The following is a 19,255-nucleotide window of genomic DNA, read 5'->3' on the forward strand; positions in this document are numbered from 1 at the left end:
AAGCTAAATGTCCCTGTAACTTCAAAAGCACACATATTTTATGACTTAAACTAATAATTCTGACATGAAATTGTTGATAATTTTAATAAAAAGGGGTTTATAGTTTTTATATAGCATACCCATCGTCACAGAAATGTGTAAAAAGCAATAACAAGCATATAAGTGAAAAGCAGCAGCAAATAAAAAACACATGCACATAAATTTTGAAAGTATTTCTTTAATCTGTCTTCAAATTTCACTTTAAAGTTGTTAATAATGTTCCAGCTTATCGGAAAAAAATATATGTATATAAATAAACCTCCCAATATTACTACTGACAAGGAAAAAATACACGTGTGTAACTTGATTGCTCAATAGTCCTTTAAAGGTATTACTGGTGTTTCAGCCGGTGCTCAGGAGCATTTGAAAGTCTCGTAGGTGGGAGATGGGGAGGGGCACTTGTCAGGTCATTTGATGACAAATTTGGATGTTAGTTCCATTTATCATCATTACTTAATTTACAAATTCAATAAATGTTTTCTCCTCAACAGAATCTTACAAAATTAAAGCCCTGATAATATTTCTTAAAACATATATTTAACAAAAAAGAAGTTCAGCACTTCAAAGGTTAGATGCAAGTCTTCTCTTTATTTATTCATAGCGTAGAAGTCCCCTTTACTAAAATATATCCCCCACAAATTACATGTTTTGTATTGTATATGTAGAGTGAAAATAAAAGTATAATAAATTTAACAATGGCAAGGAAGTTTAATCTAAATAAAATTTAAAGACTAATAAAAACAAAACCACACATTTCACACAACACAATTATTGTGCACAAGAGCACATAATATATTGAATTAGTATTAATTTTATACTTAACTAATTAATACTGAATTGGTTAATCAATATTGAAACAATTTTCTGATCGTCCTACTTTTTGTTTGCTAAAAGTTAAGTCTGTCCGAATAAAAAAGAAAAAATTTCGAATATCTCAAAAATCATGTTTTTAATATAATAAATATAGATTCATTTCAAATCATTTAAATCCGAGTATATCTGTTATCATTGATTCCATTACTCAGATTGTTAACTATTAAAAACTGCTGAAGTCGTTGCTAGGTGACATATAAGTTATTACCCCTATCAAAATGTATGTTGACCATCAGTCTATGGTTATTTCTACGTTAAAAGCACATATTGAAGCATATAAGAAAAACGTGCTACACCTATCCAAGCATAATTTCCTATTTAGATGGAAAAAAATAAATCTAGATGCTTTCAAGATGATGTAAAAAGATTTAACTGCCCAATGTATACACATAATATTGGTCACATTTTCAGTTCGGTGCATTCATAAGTTTTAATGCAAGAAAAAATCTTCGGAAAAGGCACAAACTCTTCTTCCAATATTTATTTTTAGCTATTTTGTTATTTTCGTGTCATTTATCAAAACTAATTGTTTGAGGTATGAATTAGCTGCATTTAGGAACTTAAATATACTGTTAAATTTGATGTGAAAAATATAAGCATAAAATTGCACATATATTTTTTTCCCTAAATCCTGTATCATTTTCCGTGCAGCATACTATTTCAATTTACATGGTGCTATAAAAGTTACCAACGATGAAAATGTCGGTCGGGGGCTATTCTAAGCTGAATTTTCAACAATGATGAAAATATTCAAATTTATATCTGAACCACAAGGATTTGTGCAAATTGTCTTATTCATGCAAAGTAAGTTTGCCATTGTGAAATTATGCCACTATGTGATAGAAGCATTATTAAATTTATTACGCTTAGGGAAATAAAAGTATCAAAAAGTCTCGTGGATATTTTTATTTAAGTAAAAAGTATCTCCGAATCCCAATTCTAGTCACTTCCCTAAGGAATGAAACTTAACTGCAAATGTTAACTGATTATTGTATTTTTCTTAATAATTGAGGTAAATTTATTGTTTTACAAGTCAAACATTTCTGGAAAGGTGAAATTCCTTTAGAACAATGACAACAATATTTAGAATGTGAAAAATGTGAAATAATAAGCTTTATTTAGTCTTCCAATTATAAATATTGAAAGGCTTAACATTTCACCCCCCCCCCCAAACATCGGTTTAAATAGTATTAAAATAATATAACAACACAAATTTCTTTGTAATCAAGGTCATGTTAAGCGCTTTTTTTATTACATTGTCATCCATTTAACACCTTAACATGCTTGGACTCAAAGTGATAGAATAGAAAAAAAACGAAATCCCTTACGCCTGCGCCTCCAGTATAGAGCTATGCAAACATGTATATCTGGCCAGGGCTTACAAACTCCATTATTCTATCGTGACATAACCCAAAAAGATAATTCAGACAGTGTTCCTGATATGTAAGCAGGACAAGTCTTTTTAAGCTCGTTTAGGCTAAATATATTGGTATGTTATACATAGGTGATGCTTTAAAAGACTAACACTGGAATCTTCATGGTTTACCATGAAGATTTCCCCCAACTATTGCCAGGGTTTGGGCATACCATCATATACTAATGAGACATATTGTTGACCGTGAAGCATAAGCTTCCATAAAACATATTTATAGATACAGATTTTGTAAAGATAAAATATAAATACGTTTTTTATCCGAAAACGGAGAGACGGAAAGTAACAAGTCAAAGTCATGTATTCAAATCCATCGGTTCTGTTTATGAGAAAAAATAAATTCTGAAGGCACTCAGCTTCGGCAGAGTTAATAAATTCTCATAAACTTTGTCAAGTGAAAGTTTTGCATGAGAAATTTTGCATTTCTTGTTATACTCCAGTGCTTGGTTTTTGGGAGATGTAGCACTGTCCATGATTTCTCATACACGGATTTGAGCCGCGTCATGACAAAACCAACATAATGCGTTTGCGACCAGCGCGGATGCGCAGGCTGGTCTGGATCCATGCTGGTCGCAAACGCACTATGTTAGTTTTTTGACACGGCTCATTTAAACAAGCCGGGTCTATAATTTTCACGTTTTAACTTCGTTTTCGTTCCTCTCGAAGGATCTTTTCTCATTCAAACATTGTGTGAAATTTTCACTAATCTATTTTCATTGTCAGTTGATGATTTTTGCCTTTTCAAGACGCTCTATAGTATAGTTTACTCGATATGTAAAATATTACATATTTCTTTTATTTTCTGTTGTATGAAAATCATTTTAATGGTTATGAGACATGTATTTATTGTCGAATAAAATTCTGTCTTGCCTTAGTGTTAGGTAAGTTCAAAGCATTTTCAAATTATGGCGGTATATTTTCTGTGAAACACTGGAGATCTTCTTGCTTGTATGCTTTGAGAGTGACATAAAAACACCCTTATGAGACCTGGAGTTTTCTTTTTATTATTTTCCAAAGATAATCTTACTTATTTCATCACCACTACACAAAAATAGGAAGAATCGGAAACTCTAAAAAACGCCCAAAACTGCATTTTTTTTTATTAACGCTGCAGGCTCGGTTTGGGCCTGTTCATGAACAATAGTGGTAAATGCGATCTACTTTTCTCTCCCACCTAGCACTGGCTTAAGTTAAACATGTCAATGGAGAAATTTTGAACTTAAAAACAACCGCAGATCAAACTTCGGAATAAACTCACATCATATCTATGTTTAACGTATACCCTTATCGAGTAAGATTAGAGCTTATTTTTGGAGAAAGTATGACTTTCAGATCAATTAGAGAAAAGTGGAATCTTTAAATAAATGTAAAACTGAAAACGCTGCAAGCTCAGTTTGATTTAAATCTGTTCATGGACGGCCGTGGTAAGCGCACGTTACCGTCCAAGCACACTAGCAACGACTCAAGCAGTATTCAACATTTAGACATGACCTTCCTGAATTTTTATTTAAGAAACAAGCGCAGATCAAAGCTTGAACCAGCTTACAACAAATCTTTCTATAATCCTATCCCAATTCTCAAAGTAGATACATGCATATATTTATATAATCATGTGCAACTTTTTAATCAAGACACTCTTACAACAATCTTTTTATTATGCATGATGTATTTCATAAAGATTCAAACCAATAAAGAAATGAAAACAGTTCTGACAGCACCATACTTTATTAGGACAACATATAATATATGTATGTCCATGACTCATTCGAAGTTGTTAAGAAATTCAACAGTATATACATTTATATACATTATATCACACCACATCCTTGATCGCACTGATAATTACAAATGTTTTCATTGATCCTATTTAAGTGACCGAATGTAACCAAACTTCAAATATGCATTCTTGATATTGCTAGTAATTACACAGGTTATATTCATTCTTTCTAAGATAAAAGCAAAAGCGAATAAGGAATTTATTTTTACCAAAACAATGTATTTATTCGTACTTAAGAAAGCGATAGAACTTGCAAATCGTTATTCAATTATGTGCACACCAATCCAACATACGAAATATGTATTTCATCTCTATTTTCCCCCCTTTTATTGATTTCACAATTAAATACAATGTCTGTCTAATATTAAACGTTACATCCCCATTAAACTTTTTATCAAGTGATAGTCATTGTCGCCTAAAAAGTAATGAAATAACCCAAACATTGATAGTAAATACATGTAGTATCTATACACAATACATTTGCCTTAATTGTTTAACTTTGCATTCTAAGGAAAATATCAGCCGTATTTCATTGGTCAAAAACACCTGTTGAAATACCAGTACTTTAATTACACACAAATGACATTATATCAAAAGTTACAAGTGTCACATATTAAAACATGTTAAGTAAACCCATAACATTCAAAGTAAAATTTCAGTCTTTAAAATAATAAAAATGGTCACATTTGTGTTACCAACTGAGCGGAATAAAATAAATCAAAACATTCCAGTTCTCTTCTCAGTGAATGTTTCTTGTTATGCAGTATGCAGTACGTACATGTGCTTTTATCATTAAATAGCATTCTAGTTTAATTTTTAGATTATAAAAAAATCTTCTTTTCAAAAATTAAAAAAAAAATTGACAAGACTTGAACATGCTTTTGTCCAAACATTCTACTTAAATATGCCATACCTCAGCGATAAAATATTAGTTTAATAATATCATAATACAATTATGAGCGTATGACTTTAAATGCTGAGCCTGATAGTGTAAACAAACAGCTAAACGCCAGTGTTTAACCTGATCATATTATTGAAATAGAAAACGACTGCCTCAGATTAATTACACAAACACCGTATCCCTGTAAGTGATATATTTACATAAGGTTTTAAATCTTCTATTGCACGTGAATAGTTACTCCAAAATAAACGTTATCAGAGAGGTGATACTAAAGATATAACATTGCCATGTTAGAAATACAGTGTAAAACTTATATTGCTGTTACGATTGATAGAATTAGAAACGGTTTATACATTTTGTACATGTATTCTTCAAGGATGTCACAGAGATGCTTTATTCTTATTTTTCAAAATCTGTCTATTATCGGTATCCTGTTATAGTTTCCAAAAAGTTACTGATGGGCCAATTACCTGAACCATCTTTTGCTTTGCTATTGTTGCTTTAGCAGTTATTACAGTTTTAGAGATTTAGTATTTGTATTGAAGTCAAAATATTTAAATGTTTACATTTTGCGACTAATAATTTTACAGTCAGCGCTTTGTTTTTGTAGGTGATAAACATCTAACATGCTCTAACGCCATTATCTAAATGTTTGCATTTCTAAAGAAGGGAAAGACCTAAATGTAAACTACCATTTAAGTTTACGACTTCAATAACACATGAATAGTTACTCACATGAATTAACTTTAAGAAAACATGTATATAAAGCTATATTATATTGTAAGTTATCAGCAGAATGTTCAACCTATGAAGAAAAGCTTTTTTCCTGAATGCCGATTGCTGGTTTATTGAATTTACTGAGTGACTTGGTTACCCTACCATGATACAATACATTTAGGCGACAAAAGTCTTAAACAATGACTGTGCATACCAAAGTACCTAAACTATAACAAAGATATTTCAAAGCAAGCGGCACATGTGCACAGTCAAACCTAATTGCAACATTAAATAAATAGAAATGGAACACTTTGTTTCGTTTCATTGATTCCAGGTTACTTGCAAAATAATACTCATATGTGTCATATTTAAGAGAATAAACTAAAATGTAAAGGGTAGATCTTGCCATTATAAAATATACTTTAAAGGATAGTTCTAAATTAAAATGTACAGGATAGTTCCTTAACTTTCTAGTTAAATTGCTCAGATATTTAAGTTCTGTTTAAACAATACTTCATTCTACAAAATATTTTAAACTGCATTCAGATCTCATTACATTTTCTAGTGAACAGTCTGTTTTACGTTACTTTACACAAAATCTGAGTTTAAAATTTGTCCAAAATAACAAGAATAATATCGGAACTTATCAGGTATCCTAAGTTTTTAATGTTCAATAAGTGTCTAATGTATTATATGATTATTGATATTTTTAATTGATATGATGTTTATAATTTTCACATATGTTTGCATATTAATCAAGTATCAATAAAAATAATTGGCTACCTTCTGCTTAGATGTTGGTGTTAGAATTTGAGTTAACTTACAGAAACACGACAGGTTCGTTAAGAAACACATACATCTTAAAGTGTTCAATTTTACTTCGACCGGGTATCTTTTTGTAAAATATATTTCTTGTTTAAAAGTTAAACTATATATGAAAACAATGTGTTTTACTGTTGTTGTTTCCTTCTTTTTTTGTAAAATAGTTGGTAAAGAAAATAAGTTACTTAGAACAAAATTTTAAGATAAAGAATATCTATGAAATAATGAACATATGCCGTATGTAAAGTATGTACCAGACTGAATAGCGAACAGTACAGACCGTGATTAGACGGCACGGATGTATCGGCGGATGGTCGAACGGATAAAAATCTGTTGTCGACAACAGAGGATATTTTGAATAGAAACATCAAATAGGCAAGAGAACTCTTGGAACGGAAATATATCATGTATACTTTAAATAAAAATCTGTACAAAGAATTGGTTTATATAAGACAGACAGATTAATCAAAAAACATATACATAGAAAAAAATATGATTTAAGCACATATTTTGTAAAATGGAACGCCAAAATAATATTCCTTCGAAGACTGATCAACTGAACGGGCCACGTTCCTTCTTCTTTGCCCATGACGGTTTCAACCACAGTGTTTACTTTACTCTGACCTTCAACCCTATCCCGATCAATTTCTCACAGCTTTGTTCAGTTAGAAAATGACAATGGTATTACTGGGGCTCTTGCCTCTTGCGGTTTCTTACTCATTATCGTCACCCGGCCTGACAAACCTTTTCCAATACTTGCTACCTCGCAAGCTTCAGCGCGTAGAACAGTTCCTTTTCCTTTATAGATGATATAGGTAGTTTCTTTATCCATTTTAATTAATGAAGCTTGTCTTGAAATATGACTGAACAATTGATAGATTTTAATAAATTTCATGTTTGTGTTTCAATAAAGATATAAATAAAACATAAACAAAGTTTATATGGCATGCAAAGTTTACATTATAATAAAGTCTTTTGCCTGATTTCATTGTGCGTTTTTGAATATTTGTACATGTAAAATTAACTGTTTTTATGGAAACCATTGTAAATAAAGCTTCGCACGTCGCTCTATCATTCCTAAAAGCTAGAATATTTTGCCCTTTTAAACTAGATTATATTTCTTCAACGTAAGTATCGAGTTTCATTTCGAATCAAATCGTATTTTGCTGGAGATGTGAATTTCAGATGATAACACAATACGCAGTGGTTTCTGCATTAGTCTAGTCGTATCGCCGCAGGTTCACTCCAGTTAAAATGAAACAATTTTAAAACCGCATAACCAAATGTCGCCTTTCCCCTCGTTTCTAATTTACGTGAAAGCACAACTTGTTTATGCAGCACCATCGCTGTTCATGCTTAGTAATTTATAATATGCAAGGCAAGGATACTTAAACAAATTATATATATAAACATGTATATTCAAAGATGGCTTCAGTTTGCTTTCATGTAATAAGTTACTACAGATAAAGAAAGATATGAAAGAGTACGATATAGTTTAAAATGTATCGCTTTGTAGAAAAGTTTGATCTAAAGCAAGTCTTGAGAACAACATTTTTGTGTAAAAATGCTAATTTGTACAGTTTTATCATAATGAAGACCTCTGTTGAGTGCTAGTACAATATATGTATGTTAAACAATAGTTAAAAGGTCCAGTTTATATTCTGCGAAAGAGATATATACATGTAGCAATCGTTAACCAATGTTAAAGAAACAGCAAAGTCGCTTGCAAATAGTCATTGTAGTAGATGCTACAAATTATATAAGTGGACATAATTTTAAAGGAAGTAAAACAACTAGCGACAGTATTCACAGAGAATTTTGTTTTAATATAGCAATTCTGTAATATAACATATAATCATTATGAAATACGTCAGATGCACTTCTAAACCATACAATGACGTTGAAAATGGTAAACATTTTCTGTTAAATAATTGTAAGTACTCAAAATCATCTTTTCATTTTTAATGAACTGGTATAGGGAACGGAACACCATACTAACCTACTTTTTTAATATATTAAATCGTAGATAACATGGGCTTATAAGTTACTCATCTTTTGTTGTTTGCTATTTTGTATGAATTTTCAACCAAAACACTCTTATCAAGGCATGCATTAAAACTTTCAGAAAGTGTAACTCTGCTGCTGCTTTTTTGTAGCCTTTAATGAGCATTTGTTTTGTCCCTAGTCTTTATCCAACAAACTGTTTTAATGTTGCTTTTTTAATAATAATTTCAATGCAAAATGAACTTTCTGTTTATTTTCAGATTGTACATGCATTGCACCTCCACGTGTTTTATAGATTAGTTCATTTTATATAATTATAGCCTTACACATAGGACGTTTGGAATGTTGGGTCTCTATAAAAGCCATTTCAAAAATGGCTGTTTTCAAGATCTGTAGTTACATTATCTGAATATCACATCAAATTATCATTAATTTCAAATTCTCTAAAATGGGCCCGTGCCAACTCAGGCTCGATGGTAAAAAGTAATTTATATTTTTTCTTTATTGTGATGTCATTCGAACGGTGTAAGACACAAGTACGTGTGCATTGAAACCCCCACAGCCGTCTTTGAGTACAATTTCCATTCAATATTTATTCATTTTTTATTCAAAGTCTATTGAATAGTAATGACTTTTCGGTTGTTTATTTTCAACGTAAATGACAAAATCATACTCTTGTATGCCAAGATGACTGATTAGATTAAAATGTGTGGTCGTCGTGTGGAAGACAAATACTCTTTTCTTGTCAAACGGCAAAAACCCTACGGTATGCAACTGCTATGCCAGTGTGTTTTGCAACAGGTTGCAGCGGCATTGCATATAGTGCAAAATCGATACTGTGATTTAAATTTGCCGCCTAATGCAAGCAATGCACTTCCTGTTACTGTGGCGGTAAATTTTGATTTAGAAAATGTTAATACCTCGGTTAAAAGTCTGTAAATGTTAAAAACATACATCTGTGATATTGGTTTACAGAGAACTGAGGTAGTATATTACGATTGCGTTCCTCCTTGTGTTTAACTAAAGACAAAATATCACTTGTGTAATTACAAAAAATATTGTCTGGTACCAAAACAAAGCTTGTATGACTTAAGCACGTGTCAAATAATTAAGACTGCTTGCTTAACTTCACTGTTAAACATAAAAAAGAAAGAACATGCAAGCATTTTTGTAAGGTGTCTTTTTGCGTCTTTTGTTTAATACTTCATATGGTCTGCTCGTTTGATTATTTTGAACTGTGCATAATGTTGTTATTCACTTATAAATCAAACAATATTGTTGAAATACAGTATCCTTCAATTAACTAATCAAGGAATTTAAGATATGGGGCACTTGCATCAATTTGTCACCGTATTTTTTATTTGCGCAACGGCGACTTTGTAATTCTAGAAGCGCACTTCGTCCTTAAGTTTTTGGCCATAAACAAGTCTAGAGCATCATGCCAGTCACTGGCAATGCGGGCTGTCCTCATAGTACCAATGGGTATTCAATCATTTACCAAAAGCAGATGTGTTAGCAAGGGTCATCCCCGACCATGGCTGCGAATGTCTGACGGCCACATCGCGGTAATTACCCCACCAAAAAACTCTTATCTCAGTTGCGCCAAGACGGGACTGTGCACAAGCCTTCTCAAAACAATCTTGATGCTCTCCGCAACGTGCATGTCAGGGGTGATAACAATGTAAATGTTAGCATTGTTTTCCACCGCTTCGACTCGTTAATAAATCATCTGCATGAAATCTTCGTGCGGCGCATATTTGCGTGTTTAACTTGAAAATCTCCATGGTGGTTCTTTTTGTAGCCTTGTGCTCACCTGCAAACAGTCTTGAAGTTCTCCCATTTCGCCCAGCTTCCGTCCAAAACAATACCGAATGCAACACCCTTTTTAAAAAGTCAATAGATTTCTTCTTTTATTCCTATTAATTGGCGATAGAATCGGACGAAACACGTGATAGAAATCGCAGCAAAAAATGAACAAAGCCTGGGACGTCAGGCCCATTCTTGTTCAATCTTAGCAACGTTTTAACATAACAAGGCTTACAGCTGCCTTGTTGCAGTCTCTTGGTGTGCATGAATTGGCTATATTTAACAGTTCAGATGCAAAACAACTTGAAAACAGCAGAAAACTATAAATATTAATCAATTTTTGAACGTTTGATAGGGTGCAGTTGCATCCAACTAACCCGTCCCAGCTGTGAAAACGGTGCCGCATTTTGACAACAAACTAATTTTCGATGTGCATTTCAACTCTTCGAGCCCGCCCAGGCGTATTCTTCCATCTAAACCCCATTAATTTTGATTTATTACTCTAAGAACAACTTTTTACGTATAAAAACAAACTTTTCAAACTTTCCTTGCATACCTATAGAGCGCGGGAAAACTTGCAAGAGTTATGCACCATTCGTGTATTGATGTTGCACAAAATCGATGGTTGGCGCAGGCCTTTGCAGCTAAATATAGCGCAGCATCTGTTTTAATAAAATGCTTGCGTGAATGAAGAAAAATCAAAAAGTTCTATGGAGTCTCAAGCGTTGTAAGCTTAATAAACCGATTTAATATTGAATTATATACTTGGTAAAAAGCATTTAAATGTGTTAAAATCGCGTTGAATAATTCACATTTAAATCTTGTTGATTTTTTAAACGATGTTTTAATTTTCGGTCTATTTGCTTAGACACAATTACATTTCAATGTTCTCCGGAAACGTTGGCGTCAAGTACATCATTATTATCATTCCGCGATTATTTCTGCTCTGCATGAACCAAACTGTGAATAAATCTTTTTTTCACATCTGTCAATAGGCTATATTTTCATTAATTGTTAAGTCGTATGTACATTTTAATTTTAAAGGAGGTAACGCTGATGTTATCATTCGTTTTGTCTGAAAGGAAAATGTGTTTGAAATTTGTAAATAGCGGTATAGTATAACTTTATCTTATTTTACATTGAAATTGTTACTTAATATTCTCTTCATATAGCATGTTTCTTAACTAATAACATTGTATAAAAAGTGATAACTAGATCTATTCACGGTTAGTTTCTAGATATGGATTATTAATTCGATATCAATTGAACCCTTGGCTGTTAAGAGTTACATTCCATGTGTTGTTTAGAATGATTTTGATATATAGATTAAAAGAATATGGTTTTGTTAAATAAGAAATGTTTATAAAAGTTTACTCCGATTTTTGTTACTAAGCTATGTCAAATATGTTTATTGACATTCGCAATTATTGTCAAATTCTATAGAATGTAGAAAAAAGAGCTATGGATTTTTTTTTTAATTTTTTTTGCACCACTGAAATATTTCAGTTTATGTATGAAATTTGTGAAATCCACTTTTAAATGATCATTCTTCTGGGTGAACGTCGAAGCGATCAAATCGAGACTTAAATAATAAACTGGATTAAATAGATATTCAATATAACCTTCTTTTTTCTACTTTCGATACTTGAGGGTAAATACATTGACAGACAGGCGCTAAAATTACGTCATCGATCTCTATCCCTGAAACGATTGTGTTGTCGTCTGCGCAGGTTATTGAAAATGTGGACATAAACCTACTTTGGTAGTGTTCGGTAGGTGATCAGTGAATGTTAAGTTTCTTTTTATAAAAAAAACTTAAGTTTTAAGGATGTTTATTTATATAAATAAAAGTTGCGTTGATGTTTTCAGTGTTTGTTGTTTAAATTTGGGCGCTAAATTTCGCGACTTTCGTGGTTGAAAAACTTCATTATAGTCAGTGATAGTTGGACTGCTCGGCGTAAAATCGCAATAAATGATATAAAACAACACAAATTGATAACGAATATTATGAAAGAAAATTCTTCTGTTCATGAGTTATCTTATAATCTATGCACTTATTCCTGGAAGTGATTTCATTAAAAACAAGTCGATCGCAAATTCTCGGCCCTTTCAGTTTTTTTTACAATGATTTATCGTATCCCGGGACAACCAATATCATACATGTGACATCCCGGCGGGATTTTAAAAAATCCCGATATTTCAACACTTATCCCGATTCCCGATATTACAGCTTGAATTCCCGATATTTAAAAGAAAATCAACATAAAAAAAATCAAACACAGCACCTGTATCTAAAATGTAAACCGTGCCTCCGGGCATTGATTGTTATCTGTCCATATCCTAAATTATAGCGGATTAAATGTTGAGTCGCTAATTGACAGCAAGGTGACGTAATAAACAGTTCCAATACCCAAAGTTATTCTCACATGTTTAACTTATCACGTGTCGTGTGTCAGTCAATTGACCTCTTTTGTAATTTGGCAGTAGGTATTACACGCTACGTCATCAAAACTACCCTGTAAATTTACATGTATGAATTCGGCTCAACCTTTGATTTTCTTTGATTAGTGCCGCACTGATAAAGATAAAAGGGGAGCAGAATCATTTAAAGTGGATCATTCAAAACCTGTTTGAGATGTCTAATTAACCTATTTTAGTGAGTGGGTAATTTTTTGTTTTGTTTAGGAATTACGCAATCATCGAGGCAAAAAATGTGGATTTAATTAACAGAACGATTCTTGCATTTATTTTGAGTCTTTTACTTATGTTACGTTATTTAACTGTCATAGTCTTATGTTTATGAATAGTTGTTGCACGTTTTCAAAATAGCTTGTGTTTAATTATTGAATGACTGAAAAGACATTATAATTCTTCAAACTGAAAATAATGAAATGTGAAAGTGTGACTGTTTTAGAAATAACCAGTATGACTACACTTATTTATTTATCTATTTATTTATTTATTTTTTTGGTGAAATAAATTAATATTGATAAACAAAAAAATCATAAAAAGTATTATCATTTAATGATTTTGAGGGTAATATAGATTCTTTGAACCAAATGCGCCAAACACGCACTGAAATTCGAGTCGATAAAAAAATCCAGTTTTGAGCCTCAAAATCCAGCTGAAAATCCAGATTTGGCCCATTTCATTTGTCACATGTATGCAATATTCAATCAGTTAAGCTGTTTTTAGCCAATAATAAATGGAAGGGGAAATTATACATTAAATTTATTTTAGCTATTAATGCATCTATTAACACTTATTCATTTTCAGATTGGTACATTTTCAACAAGTCTTGATCTTTCTTAGAAATTCAATAAAAACAATAGGACCCACTCGGGTTACTCCCAGGAATATTTTAACCTAAATTCAAACAGTAGGGTAATCACCATGGAAAATTTGTTAAAGATAAATCAGGGCCACTAAAAATTGTAGAAAACTTCATATATAGTCTATTCAACGGTTTTCAACAGTTTTTTTAAGATTTAAAAAAAATTACACTAAATGTTATAACATATGTACAGCACAATGCATTGGTATGACTACTGTTAATGTGCATAAAAGGCAGTTAAAGGTGTCACATCTTAGTACGCTATTTGGGGTGCAAAATGATTAATGCATCCAATCTTTACAGCTATTTTGCCTTCCCCACTTTATAATATTAGCAAATATGGAAACTTGTCTAGATCTACCAGCTGGTATCGCTTACAAAACAATTATTCTACAATCATCACATGAAAAAAATTTGATAACAATATAAGATTTTATTAATAAGGACCCCCGTGTAAAGTCTGATGAATATTCAGTGGTACATCATATTAATAAATGTTTTAAAAACACCTAGGACTGAGGTAAATGGTAAAACTCTTTAGCCAATACTTTATAAGAAATTTAACTTGCTTATAAAAAAATTTAACACTATTTTAAACAAGTGACTATTTTGATATAGTGAAAGATGGGCAATTAATATTGTGTCACTTAAAACAAACAGTTTCTTATTGTTTTTCTGAAAACATCTGACAATTAATCAAGTGTGGCATTTCTGCAAGTTTTGAAGTTAATACAAAATGCGACTTTATGCAATTTAGTCAGGCATGACATCAGTGCCACCAAATTAAGAATGTGTTTGAATTTAGGTTGTGATTGAAAATTGGTTGTTTCGGGATACAAGTACCTAATCTCACACCCAACCTATTCTCAAACCTTTCATTCATGTGCTGTTATTTTTTTACTAGAAGTGACTATGATGTCCTGAACTTGTGTGCATAAAAGTTTAGTTTCTGACAGACATGTCTGCTGTTGTCAAATGAAAACAGTGCATAGGAACAAATATTTACATGACATATTTTATTACTTAACATGATTTCATACAAATTGCTATTACCTTTGTAAGTCCCATAAATACACCATTACTTATTTGTGAAAATGAATATAATAGACAAAAATATCTTAAGGCAGGTAACTGCATCGTGTAGGGTACTTCATTGTCATGACAATCACTTCGTTGGCTTAACTAAACAGTAGAATTTTAGAGATACATGAAGGGGTTTGAGATTAGGTTCTTTATTTTAAGAGGCCATATTAGTTTTAAAACAGAGGTATGTGCTTTTCCAAGATGGAAATAGAGCTTTTTTAATAGTTGAATTTCAGTCAAATTTTACAGAAATGTTACATAAAGATTAAAGTGTACTGGTCAGGGACCATCAACCGGACACTTTTTTAACATTTTTCTATACAAATTTCATAATTTTAAAGCTAAAGGTACGAAAATTTGACACAGTACAGCTAGGTTCTTCTCCTAACTAACAAACTAGTTTGTTTAGTTCTGATTATGTTGACACTTATATCCGAGGCCCGTCAAGGAGGGTATCAAAATTACCTAAATTGTACATACTACAGTACCATGTGTCCGGACAGATATGTAATAATGTTGATTTAATTCAGATAAAAGCTTTGGTGTTCTTTTTTTTATTTTTAACATGACACACAATATTTCAGCAGAAAATGCTGAAGTTTTGGATATTCTATTGTTTACTTTGCAAATAATTATTGCTGTTATATGAGGTCAGGCATTGCTTTCTTGACCCCCAAATTTCAATGTCAACATTCTTGAAATAGACATTAAAATATTACCATTTACGGAGGTTGAAATAAATTTATTTACCTAATTATAGAAGAAACATGCATTTATTGTTGATAAAAAAGTGACTGACAACCACTGAACAAAGAAAATTCTAAATCAAGCATTTTCGGGGCCGTCCGGGTTTGGTGGTTGTCCGGTTTTGGTGGTCCCCAACCAGTACATATGTAAAGAATTTTTATAAAGATATATTTTTATTTACATTAAAAGACCTCTTGAATGCTTAGAGGTTTGAGAACTGGTTAGTCCACGATAAAACATATGCCAACGATCGTATCGATTTATTCAGGGAATATACATAAACACATACAATAGTATCACATACATGTATATCAACTTAACATATATAGAGTCACAGTACCTGTGCTCGACCAGCCCAGTGCTCGACCAATACTTCTATTTGTGTACGATTTATGCATTAAAGTGGAAAAACTCTGGGAGTTTGTGTGTGCTATTTGTACCTGACCTGTAACCTCTACACCATGTACAAGTACTCAAAGTTTGGTAGAAGATTGGCCTTTTTGCAGACAATATTAAACAGTACAAAAATACAATTCTATAATAAAAGTAGCAGTAAAAACTATTTAAAACACTGAAATAATGATAATTTAGGGCAAATGTGGACAATTGTAACTTTGTGAAATTGCCTTTACTCTTATGATTCCAATTGATTTCCATAGGAAAGGTGCCCAAAAATTATCAAAACCCTGCTTTCCATTATAGGCAGGGGCTATGAACTTGTAAACAAATATGGCAGCTGTCAGGAAACAAATCGGGAACACACCACTAAAAGCATAGACCATTTGTATATTACACCAATTATCACACTTAACTATGTTTGCAGAGTGATTTTAGTAAATAAATATGAGAACATGTAATCTCAAACACCCCAGTATATGTAAATTCCAAAACTCTTGTAAACACTTTATTTGTCAATGTATAGCATTTCCTTCGTATCATATTTGCTCTCATAATTTACATCTATAGACACTATAACATAAATGTTTCAAAATATTTTTGAAATAGAATTGTTGAACATAAAAAGTCATATCTGTTTTTAAAAAATAAAAGTTCTGATAGAGTTAAAACCACCTGGTCGAGCACTGGTTTGGTTGCCTGAAAAATATAGAGGTTTTATACCCTAGTATATACAACTCCATGGTAAATTGTATCCTGATCTGTGTAATTAAAACGCTTTAGCTTATTGTGAGTTTGAAAGGGCCAGCTTTGTAACAAAAATAAGTTTCCCAGCAAACTTTTTGTTCTGTAAGAGTTTTTATGTGATTTTGTGAAAAACTGGTTGAGCACTGGTACGGTGACTCTATTAAAACACACAAAAATTATTATAAAATTCATTAATTAGTATGTTTTATGTTACCCTAGGATTGCCCATTAAGCCAAAAGCTTAATTATTTCCAATGAGGTCCATTTACTGTAAAATTATCACAGATCACACTTACTTACATAATAATACATGAATCATTAAGATGTTAAGGTGACAACAGACACTTTCCGTGGTACTCACATAAATGTCATTTAAACCAACTTATTTTAGTAATAATTGTTATTTATTTAATCTTTGTGCATTAAATGTCGTTGATCAACATAAAAAATAACATATTTGAAAAAAATGCCTTTGTAAATGATTTATTTTTAATTAAAATCCTAAAATTTTAAATCGTCATATCAATGTCATTTTTTATTTTTTTGTCATCAAACTTTTGGAAAATAAGCATACTTATAATATCTGGGGAACCGTGTCTCAAATTTTTTCTATCTTTTCTCAAAAAAATATTACGTAACGTCAAACATTTTATGCGACTTTTTTCACCATACATATTACGTAATTAAAGATAATTAAGCCGCTGATTGAGCAAACAAAAATCCCTGACACGGTTCCCTCCGTAAATAAATTCCCTTTCATGTGCTTTAAACCGCATGTTAATTGCTTGATTATTAAAAAAGTTATGCCGATTCAAAGTTAGTCCGACCCGCATCAAACGAAGTGTCATAAATCGGCTGTTCTCTCTCGGACCCCTACGTTTCACGCTAAATAATTGCATAATACACAAATATCGCACCAGAGAGGGTCACAAGTTGCGCTATCATACTCTAACAACATTTTATGACCCAGTGACATCTGACCAATTAAAAAGTTGCTGATTAATATCAGTTTATAACAGAAATTTCTTCAAATCTTAACGTGATTTACTGTCGGTCGCACATGTCACGTGACTTTCGGTAAAATTTGAGGCACTCGGTGGGGGGAAATGGAACGTATTTGCGCACCGCTAGCGGAGTATTTAATTGTTTCACTTTTGAAGATTATTATTATCATCAGCATTATTATTATATTATACCAGTGTCACTCTGTCTGTGTATTCGTGTATGAAATTCCGTTAAAATATAAATTAAAATAACAAAAAACTGAGCTTCTGATGGTCTTTTAAAGTCCATGGTAAATGTAAAAATAAAAACGAGATATTATATATTTCTTCCTCCAAATTGAAATAAATGCTTGACATATTATAATAGAAATAAAAGGTATCAGTCGATCATTATGATCTGACCTTTATGACTTCTTTTATCATGAAAATCATCTATGCACGGCATAGATATCCAGTTTCTACTGGGATATACAATAAATTCCATACTTTGTCCCAGGTTTATTAGTACTGTGTTCGATTTACTGGCGAACAATTTATTCAGAGCATTCACTGATAGTATATATTAATATCTTTTTTTATTGATTCATAGAGAAATGATCATCCTTAAACAATCTAAAATGGTTTAGAAATTTGTCAGGGACACCTTACCACAAGTCATATATAGGCGTTCACATTAAAAATGTTGTCTGTTTTTGTTGTTGTTTTACTTGACATTGTTAGAAAACGAGGTTGAATGTAAAGCAAGCCGACGAATCCGTACAAAAGTCCATAAACTCAATGTAATATCTATCAGATTAACGGGACAGACAAATTATTTTCACAAATTATGGATATTTTAGCAACTATATTTTAAATCAACCCGTGGTCGTGCGATTTGCCGCTATGCTTAATCATTTATGTTTCATACATTATGTTACGTACATTGGCCGACAATTTCTTATATTATAAAAATGCTTAATAAAAGGTAGACGATATTCATAAAAGATGTACGGTATTTGTACGATACATGAATCACGAGTAGTATGGACCAGTATGGACGGGTAATTCACGGATATATGGAACTACCGATTTCCCTCATTGATGCCTCAACAGGGGGCGGAGCATTATCGATAATTGACAGGTTACGCGAATAGCAGATAAAAATGGTACAGGTACCGTTTTAAAACGTTTAAAAACACATTTTTTGGACTAACTGCTTCCAAAATTAAATCACGAATGTGTTCAGGAAAGGTTGATAAATCTACTAAGCAAAGAATCTCATTTTAGGTATTTTCAGTAATAATTGAAATGACAATTTTTGCAAAATTGTTCAACAATCAAGACACAATTTTTCGATATAATAAGACAAGTATACTCAACATCATTAACTTATTTCACGGTAATGGCATATTTTCATGTGACCAGTGTATAAATTGGTCATAATTAACATATTTTATTCAAACAGCTAAACAACAAAGTTTGTGTGCAAAATATTTTAAATCTCTAGATTTTTATGTAAAACAGAACAACATTTTAAAAACTTCTACGGAGCGTCCTGGTGCCAATTAAACATGTTCTATAAAAATTGAAAACT

General features: G+C 31.8%; 2 protein-coding genes across 2 annotated transcripts in view; one reads left to right on the plus strand and one right to left on the minus strand.

The window, feature by feature from the left end:
• LOC132750061 (uncharacterized) overlaps positions 1 to 7,393 on the minus strand; it is a 38,544-nt gene extending 31,151 nt beyond the window's left edge. The window contains exon 1 of the mRNA XM_060740001.1: positions 7,306 to 7,393. Coding sequence (XP_060595984.1) covers positions 7,306 to 7,393 — 88 coding nt within the window. The remainder of the gene's footprint in view (positions 1 to 7,305) is intronic.
• Positions 7,394 to 12,045: 4,652 nt separating this feature from the next.
• LOC132750062 (synaptonemal complex protein 2-like) overlaps positions 12,046 to 19,255 on the plus strand; it is a 32,890-nt gene continuing 25,680 nt past the window's right edge. Inside the window, exon 1 of the mRNA XM_060740002.1 lies at positions 12,046 to 12,143. The gene's annotated coding sequence lies outside the window, so the exon portion shown is untranslated. The remainder of the gene's footprint in view (positions 12,144 to 19,255) is intronic.

This window comes from Ruditapes philippinarum, unplaced genomic scaffold (assembly GCF_026571515.1).
Source record: "Ruditapes philippinarum isolate M1 unplaced genomic scaffold, ASM2657151v2 ctg1451_1_1_1_1, whole genome shotgun sequence".
NCBI lineage: Eukaryota > Metazoa > Mollusca > Bivalvia > Venerida > Veneridae > Ruditapes > Ruditapes philippinarum.